The sequence below is a fragment of the Bombyx mori genome, chromosome 14 (assembly GCF_030269925.1).
Source record: "Bombyx mori chromosome 14, ASM3026992v2".
Taxonomy (NCBI): Eukaryota; Metazoa; Arthropoda; class Insecta; order Lepidoptera; family Bombycidae; genus Bombyx; species Bombyx mori.
This window is the reverse complement of record NC_085120.1, coordinates 9,707,795-9,717,673: the sequence shown is the minus strand read 5'-3', so window position 1 is coordinate 9,717,673 and position 9,879 is coordinate 9,707,795. Positions and strand designations below refer to the sequence as shown.

General features: G+C 37.2%; 1 protein-coding gene across 2 annotated transcripts; it reads right to left on the bottom strand.

The window, feature by feature from the left end:
- Window positions 1-1,209: 1,209 nt before the first annotated feature.
- On the bottom strand, window positions 1,210-6,616 carry LOC105841524 (uncharacterized). Of its 2 annotated transcripts, none has more exons than XM_038015428.2 (4): window positions 6,515-6,616; window positions 5,264-5,300; window positions 2,214-4,928; window positions 1,210-1,305 (listed from the first exon to the last, which is right to left on the bottom strand). In XM_038015428.2, the coding sequence occupies exons 1-3, from the start codon at window positions 6,539-6,541 to the stop codon at window positions 2,215-2,217; spliced, it is 2,778 nt and encodes a 925-aa protein (XP_037871356.1). In that variant the 5' UTR covers window positions 6,542-6,616; the 3' UTR covers window positions 1,210-1,305; window position 2,214. The 2 variants fall into 2 exon arrangements, with proteins under 2 accessions (XP_037871356.1, XP_037871355.1); XM_038015427.2 differs by having other exon boundaries at window positions 2,214-4,931; window positions 6,515-6,610.
- Between the last annotated feature and the right edge of the window lie 3,263 nt (window positions 6,617-9,879).

Below are 9,879 nucleotides of genomic sequence, written 5' to 3'. Positions count from 1 at the left end.
AGTTCCTGTTCATTTCTGCCGCGAAACAGTCACGCGGTTTGAAAGTCGAGAGAGCAATTTTACAACTCAATAATACAAATCAATAATAATTATATTTTGCATCAAAAGTATGCTCGTCTGCCTACAAGGGCAATAAAAAAAACGTTCATGTTCTTGGACAACACTTTAAAACATGAATTACCCTCAGAACCAACTTTCAAACCGTGAACAATTAATATGATGGTTATTATTAACACACGATGGTATATACAGAAAAGTCAATAAAAACAAATCGCGCAATGTAATTAATAAAGTAAAGATTCAAAAATCAAGAACAAACAAAACATTAATTTAAAAAAAAAAAAAAATTCGTTATCCACATTATCCTTACTTGGTCTTAGCACGACCGCGGCGCACAGTCGAGCACCCAACAAATATTTGATATCGCCGCCACTCCACATCCAACAGGCATACCTTTACAGTTCAACTATTCCATCCCGTAACATATTAGAAACATACAGAGTGTTTTACAATCTTGCACGAAAATAAATGGGAAGTGGCACTGGCAAGACCAGTGATACTACCTTTTTTTTTCCTACCTAATCTGGTAGCCTTGAGAGGCTATTCCAGCGTAACCTTAACTAGTAGGTGAGCTCACGGGGCTCAAACCTGACGACGTTACTAACACGAACCCTAGCAAGAGCCGTGCTTCGCACAATCTACCACCGGATCGGAAACGCGACCCACTGTGAAGATCCGGCGAGAAAATCAGTGGGCTGTGCCTGGGGGTTGTGATACTACCAAGACAACACTAAATGTCTTTTTTTTCGTACTGACGCTGGTTACGTAGGTGGTTATGCCAGCGTAACCGGCCAAGTGGATGAGCTGACCATACCTATGCGAATTTCGAGAGCAGCAGTATTTCACAGCAGACAAAGGCCCATACTTTACAAATCATAACCTCAGGAACTTTAATTGATGGAGCAATGCTTTGAGGGTTATTTTACGGCGCAACTCACCATCAATCAAATGAACCGTAATACTGTCTACTTTTAAAAACCATTTAAAGACTAGTTTTAAAAATAATTACCTAGTTACAATGGAACTTCGAATTTTCAAATTTGGTAAACTATCTGCAGATAATATGATTATGTTGTGTACATAAACAATTATATTTGATATGTGACTGTACGCAATGGTGGCGGATTAAAAACAAAAAACGTGTAAATGCTCAAAAATTTTATTAAAAATTTAAACCAAAATCCCTCAAATTGATAAACCGACATATATTTCTCGCTGTAACTTCATTTATCTATCTATGTTGACCTGAAAATAAATAATTATAAATATCCAGCTTGGAATGGAAATGAGGTAATCAATAGTATTCGCAATTCAGGTACTTTAACTTTAAAACTAAATAAACAGTTTTTGTTGCTCACGGTACACGTGATTGTTACTGGAGCCCCTAGACATCAACAACATAGTGTTGCCACTAAATTTAGACACGAGCTTACAGCCTCACTTCTGTAGTACAACGGCTGCCCCGCAATTCAAAATAAAATGCTTCGCGGCTGAAATAAGCGGAGTGGTGGTACCTATCCGTGCGGATTCATAAGACGCCTTACCGGTAGTTCAATCTACAGTTAAATTAGCGAACCACGCTTACGTTGCATGAGATTTATTTCATAAATGATTTATAAGGACAACAAATTAAACAGATATATATAAATAAGCAAACCACCCTTTTTTCGGGCAGGGGGCCGAACCTCAAACGAGATGTCCGCCTAGAGGGCACGTGGTATATATGGAACTTGGCGGTCTGCAGATGTCCGGAGTAGATTGCGGGCCCAAGGATAAGCAAACCACCCTGACTACCTGGTGATAAGTGGTTCTGGCGGCCCCTATATCTTATGCTGAATTGCGTTACCCACCTTGGAGGTGATGTCGGGAATTCGGTCATATTCAAAAAAAGTATCCCAACCTTCAATGTTACAATTATGGTGGTACCTACCAGTGCGGGGTAACAATAATGTCTACCTATCAAATAGATTTGTGGAATTTGTTTTACTACACTATTTTGTTACTTTATCTCGAAAGCTATGCGACACGTGTTAGACATATAGGTATATATATTTCTGAGATAACACTTGAACTCTGGTATTTTGGGGTCAATTATTTTTTAGCCTGAATGCCACGACAATACGCTGACGAATATTAGATAAAAACTGACTCACCTCAGCGTCCACAAAGTACTTTTTTCTGACAGACCAAGATTCCATTGTATTTGCAGAAACAACGATCACAAGGAGTTATCATTTGAGTGCCGATTCTACACGGATAATACTTCATGTAAGCATTTCCGTAACCTACTTTCGTCATTTCCAAATCACTATAAGCTTGATTATTAAACAAGGCCTTTAACTGATCGCTGTTCACGAAACAGTTTCCATTGTCCAGTTTCAAAATTATGCTTATGAATTTCTGTAGATACGTCCATTTCGATCTAATCATTTTAAGGAGTTCGATGAGTTTCTCCCTCAGCAGTGGCAAATTGTTGTTCTGGTCGATCGAGTTGAGCTGCATCACGAATATTTCTTCATCGGATAAGCTCCCCATAGAATCTTTTAGTATACTAGCAATTGAAAATCGATCATTGACGTTGTTTAAATTATATTTATTGTTAATGAAGATGGAATTCTTAATGGTTTGACTGTCCCTTCGATCGTAATCGTCTTTAATTTGAGCTTTATACCTCAAATTCTGGTAATTTTTTGCCGGCATATTTTGGTTAGAGCCGCTTAATTCCCCGCTTATCGACATCTTATGTTCTTCGTTAAATCTTTCATTGGAGCTATTTTCGATGACTTCACGATTATAAGGAACTCTTTGGTCGATAATCCTCTGTTCGCCTAATGAAGTAAAATCAATTTTGTTTCCTTGATACAAGCCAGTTTGATAGCCAGTTGGATTATTCACTGAAGTAAATTGATATGAGCCTTGTTCTTCTTTAAGGTGCGCTGGCTCAAATCTTGACTGTTCTCCGATGATAAATTCTTGATAGTTCAACGGTAATTGTTGACTTTGCATCAATTCTAACTTTTTATCGCTTGCCATGTAATTAAATTGATTATTATTATTCATGTTTGGACTGAATTTCTCCTTTACTGAAAACTGAGTCTCTACGTCATCTTCGTTTTCTGTTTTTATCTGTTCATTTCCAAAGATAGTGGGAATATTTAATTTCGATTTCACTTTTTCTGTTTGTCTGGCTTTGAACTTCAGCGAATTTGAATTCGAATCATCCTGTGCTAATTTCGTCGCTGCAGCTCGTCGTAAGAGCGAACCATTTTCAGCGCACTGCATATTTCCAAAACGAGCACCTGCGACTTGAAGTTCCTTCAGTGTAATCCTAAATTTATTTATACTTTGCGCTATAAGATCTATTAATATTCCACGTTCTAAAACACTAAGGGTTTCTTCTTTAGTTTGGCCCCATTTATCAACTGGTGCAACAAAATTTACTTTAGAATTGTACTGGTTTTTAAATTCCTCTGTATCTTGGAACTCCTGGAGCACTGTGCCGGCTTGATAATTAACATTGTTTTTTTTTAACTCAGTTAATTTTATCGAACCCTTGCTGTCTCGAACAGATGAACTGGTTGGGTAATATTGTTGTTCGTAATTAATATAGTTTTGTTTTTTATCAACTCTGGTTAATGGATTTTCGTAATGGGTATATCCTGCAGTGCTTTTAAACCTATCAAGTTCATTATTACCGTACGGTTTTTGCTGAACGTCTACATAGTTTTGATAGTTTTTCATTTTGCTTTTATATTCAAAGTCTGGACTGACGCTCTCAGTATTGAAATCTATTTTTTCCTTCATACTTTGCGTGGTATCTACGATTTGTGGCTGTTGATAGTTTTCGAAGTAATTTCCGTAGTACGGTTTCACTTTATTCCTTCCAGAGCCGTAATTATTAACTGCAAAAGCGTTTTGATAACGTTGAGCAGGACTGTGACCATAGGTATACCTATCTTTTATCACGTTCTCTCGTTTATCGTATAAGTCATATGGACTATAATTTTCTTTTTTTTCACTAACCACTTCAATATCAGATTCTAAAAATGTAGGATCCAACTGCCTTTGTCCATCAATGTTGTATCCTGCTTCCTGATTTATAGCTTTATATTGATCGTGGTTCAAACTATTACTGCGTGATTCATAGAACCTCTTTTCTTTTGCGTATTCATCACTGTAAGCACCGCCACGCAGATTTTCGGCTCTTATATAATTTAATTCAGCGTCTTCTTTGTATTCTACCGATCCCGAAGTTGATTCGTCACGTATTTCATCATGCGTATTGCTTCCGAGCTTTAACTGAGAATCAATATACGTGTTCGGTGCTTTATGCATGTACTTACTGGAGGCAAACTCTTGTTCTGCGACAAACTTGTTTGGTTCTCTTAAAGTATCTGTTATCTTGTAACTCGATAGGGACTGAACATTATTCAAACTATTGCTTCGGAGATCCTGGGGCTGGATATATTGGTCCGGTACTTTGTATTCAACGGTTTCAATTTCTCCTTCGGGTGACATTCTTTTTTTGAGTACAACACTGAACGAATTTTGATTTTCAGAGCTTGGAACATGATACATACGAATTTGTGAGTTTACTTCTTGGCCAAAACCATTGCGTCCTGCATTTTGATCTGCAACCGAGTTTTTGGCCATAACTGACATGAGATTTGCGATCTTCATAGCATTGTTTCCGTTTACATTAGAGTTGACATTAGTATCTAGCGGATTGTAATCTACCCTCACTGATTTAGAGACGACATCGCGTTGACTTCCGTACGGCCACGGCTTCACAATCTCGTAAGGATTCGGTCTTTTAACGTTTTGTTCAATAATTTGTAAATATCTGCGACTGGGAACATCTTCAGCCACTGCTTAAAGAGAAATAAAAACAAATGGTTACCGCGTATTGTTTTTTAATTTTTGAATTAGACAGTATTATTTTTTATAACATAGTGAATGTTATTCATTTGTTACATAGTGATTGTTAATGAAAGTCTGTCGTGTTAGGCTGTTATATGTCTTCTTAGAAGAAATGGTGCCTGCCTGCAGAATTTGAACACAAGCATAGTTAAATAATTATATGGTACATTGTACAATTACATGGTTAAACAATTACACCGTTCGACTTATCATTTTGGCCACGACAACTACCTGAGAACACTACACATACTACTATCAAATTTATATTTTGTCATCTGCTTACCATCTTGATCAGCGGTCGCTGATGCCGCGAGGAGGACCTGTGAAATAAACAGCATAAAATATATTTAATATAGAAACTTCCATCAGCTTGATACTCACATGGATTGATCATCGTAGAGAGAGAGAGAGTGAGAATACACTTTATTGCACACCAAAACACAATTTACATTCAAAAACAATCTAAAAGCAGATACATTTGTACAATAAGCGGTATTATCGCTAAAAGCGATCTCTTCCAGACAACCGTTTAATTTATAGAAATTCTGGAAAATTTAAAAAATATAGCAGGTATGTTGTGGTGTACTATAGATAATACATTATTATAGAAAATATATACATACAATAATATATTTATATATCGTTTACATATAATATGAAATATATATCAATATTTATATACCAATATAGGTACTTACATACAACACATACTAATATACTTACATACACATAATACATCAACAGTATAGAAATAACAAAATTAAATGATGATGCAAACAAACAGCACTAAGAAGATAAGTAGTGTTCCTTCACCATTCTTTTAAAACAGTTTAAAGTTTCGTACTCATCGTACTTACTATACTGCGAATTAAGATCGAATCTGACTTAGATGAGAACGGCGTACAGGTTGTTCTGTCCATTCAATAATCTCCGGGAACAGACTACCAGAGGACCCTTTTGCTTATCATCACCTTAATAAGTATACTTACAATAAATCATTAGATATCAACGTCTATTCGGACTCTGATTATGTTTACCCAAGCTGACGAAAAACACAGATATGAAGACAGATAACACGTTGGCATTCTCTGTTACAGAGACATAGACCAATTGTCTCCTTGCTGTTACGAAAACTCTTCTTCATTTAGCCCTTATCTCACTATGTGGGTTCGGCGAACCAAGCTCTCTTTATCCATTCAGACTTATCATAAGTCATCTCTGCACTCACACCCTTCTGACTCTTTCACACAGTCCAAGTCTTTTTCACCCGTTCTCACATTTCCTTGGACTTTCATATCCAGATGTTACGAAAACTCAAGGTAGTATAAATTAAAATCCGAAAGTAGGCCCAAGTCACAACTATAAGTTCTCATATTAATTTCTCGTTTACAGATCAAAGATTTAACGGTTTTTATGAATGGAAAAAGATAATGATCAAAAAGAAAATACGATGTTTTAACTGTATGAAGAAATAAGTGAATTATATAATGTAACGAATAATGAATAATACAATGAATTCATAATAGAAATTTACCCCCACAAATATTATCAGAAATTCCATTATGTTGACTGAATGTAAAACTACCTTTCCTCGACAATATTTATAGTCCAACGATTTCGATTATATAACTGTAACTGTGTAATTCCATTAGTTATAATGAATAAGAACATACAAAATTATTTTCATGAGCAATACAGGGTCAGGCGATTTTCGCTTTTATTCCTGAATAGGTTCGGTTTAGAATACCTTTCTGCCGGCCCGTGTAAGTTTATGTGATGTAGCATTTAATTATCCGTGTATAATGTGCTATTTCGTATTATTTTTTTTACAATTTAATCGATACATATCTTTGGTATTAATAAGGGGTTATTACGAAAAAAATTGTTTTCACGGTGTGAATACAACAGGCCTTGTTGGGAGTTTAATTTATTGTTATTTTTAATCGCCCTGTTGTTCAAGTGGTTAGCGACTCAGACAGTGAAACATCAGAGTACGCGTTTGACTCTCGGTCCCAATTAATTTTTTATTAAAATTGTTTTGTGTTTTGAGTCAAAAGTCCAATGGTGAATCGCCAATCGCGGGACTGCTGGATGTAGACACATAATATTTACTATCAACATTAGATACGCCCAGCGATTTGAAATGTTGATGAATGAAATTTGTTACATTACCCGTCACACGTTTTTTACTGGTGGTAGGACCACTTGTAGTCCGCGCGGATAGGTACCACCACCCTGCCTATTTCTGCCGTAAAGCAGTAATGCGTTTCGGTTTGAAGGGTGGGGCAGCCGTTGTAACTATACTGAGATTTTAGAACTTGTATCTCAAGGTGGGTGGCGCGTCTACGTTGAAGATGTCTATGGGCTCCAGTAACCACTTAACACCAGGTGGGCTGTGAGCTCGTCCACCCACCTAGCAACAAAAAAAAAAAAGAAGAATTGCTCGTGTGACTCGTGTCTCATGGAATCGTGCCGTATTTATTATGGCCGGTATACCCGGCATTGATTGGATAATTACGATAATATAAAGTTAGCTTAGTTATTCACCAATCCTATTCAAAATTACATTAAAAACAAACACCCAAAACATATTACCTCAAGTATTTATATTATCAATACATATTTATTTAACTTTAGTTAAAATTGGTTTTTAATATTTATAGCAAACCTTATTTCTTAAGAAGAAGTCTACCAAGAACCTATCCAGTTAGGTGAGTTTTATTTTTATCTTTTATTCCATAGAATGGGTGGACGAGCTCACAGCTCACCTGGTGTTAAGTGATTACCGGAGCCCATAGACATCTATAACGTAAATGCCACCGCCCACCTTGAGATATAAGGTCTCAATATAGTTACAACGGCTGCCCACCCTTCAAACCGAAACGCCTTACTTTCACGGCAGAAATAGTCAGGGTGGTGGTACCTACCCGAGCGGACTCACAAGAGGTCCTACCACCAGTGAAACACGAGTTTCCTTAGATATTGTTACTCGCCTGCGGCATTTCAACATCAATATGCCGTGTCGTTCGATGCCAGTATACCGAGCGCCTTATCACTTGGACCAAGACGTCGTCTACTGATAATGAGTTATGCCTTAAGTCGCGGGCATCTTCATCGGCGGGAAAGAAAGCCTTTTTTTTGTAATCCTATAAATAATTGTAAAATGTATAAGATTTTAATAAATGCGCCATAAATTGCATATTCTCTTCATAGTAACAGGCACGTATTTACCAGGCAAGTCTTTAATTCTTCACACTATAACTCCTATACAATGCTTGAAATGAAACATGGCTCGGTATCACCAATTAACCTGTTTCGTTTCTATTTTGTACCGTAGGATAAGGTATGTTAGTACAATATGTTAGTACAATAGCATTTACGCCTTTTTCCCCCTACCTATTCGTGATACCTATAGTAGCTAAGGGACTAATCCAGCTACGCCCCGACGGGGGCACGCCTGTGGACTCTAGTTACCATTTAACATGAAGCGAACCGTATATGCTTGCCTTTTTTGTGATTGAGGGATTACTGGTAGCCCGGAGACCTTTCCAGTTTCAGCAGGGCAGGTGGGCGAGCAAGGGCTCAGCCAGGAGGGGTAGGATTTGCATACACCTTCCCGAGCGCCTCCAAGTCAGACCTAACAACTCAAGAGAAGCTGCTTCGCGAATGAAACTACTAAAAGATCGGAATCGTGACCCGCTGAGAAGATCCGGCGAGAAACTCAGCGGGCTGATGCATGGGTTAGGTTACACGTCGATCTCTTTGTCGAGTTCGACGAGTACGGTTACCGGGGTCCCTACTCCTAGTGTTAGAGCTAAAGGCGTTTAATGCAACGGTTACTGGATCTGATGGATCCGTAAGGACATGTCTAGGGCGTCGACGGTGACTGGCTCCTGCGTGATCAGGATTCAGGGAGTAGTCAGCGGCGGCAACGATAAGGCGATTATCAAATATGTTTGCCTATTTTATTGAACGAAAAGTTTTTCAAGGCTCCTCGTACTAGAACCCGTAGTATTAAACTAACTATAGTTATTAGATTAATTATTCCATAAAATACTAATAACCATTTAATTTTTATCATTATAATTAAACGCTTATTATTTATTACTGTCGCATTAATTTTTATTTGTGCCGTCAATAATTTTTTTTTTTCTGTTAATTCATGATTTTAGAATAAAGTCGTCTTCCATTTTTGTCCATGAATTTGAAACAAGAATCATCTTGTTTGGTCCGACGCGAATTGTACCTTAACAAATGTGACCAAATGTCTCTAATTGCACTATACATTTGGAGTGGCGAAAAGCTATTTAGTTTAAGCGGCATTTCGCTTAATACGCAACATTTATCTTTGTAATTAAATGCGTTTTATTTGGTACTAGCGACCCGCCCTCGCTTCGCTTCGGAAACTGTAATTTATTATTAATTTCTCCACTATTTAATGGATGTTATTATACACATAAACCTTCCTCTTCAATCACTCTATCTATTAAAAAAAACCGCATCAAAATCCGTTGCGTAGTTTTGAAGATTTAAGCATACATAGGGACAGAGAAAGCGACTTTGTTTTATACTATGTAGTGATCAGCATCAACAGTTCGATATTTTTTTTAATTGAACTTAAATTAACTTTACTCCATTCATAGCCAATAGCTGAAGAAGTTTTTTTTGTCATGATATTCAATCCAAATTTAAGACTTGAACTGGCTCTCCTGTAAACAAAAATGTCGCTTGTACCAACCAGCCTTTCATCCCTCCATTTAATACAGACACGGAAGGCACCTGAAGATGATATGACCTGAACACGGGCAATCAACTAAGAATACAACGATAACAACGATAATTGAGACCGCCAGCGCAAAAGTGGCCTAACCCACAATATTGCAATTTATTTAAAACATA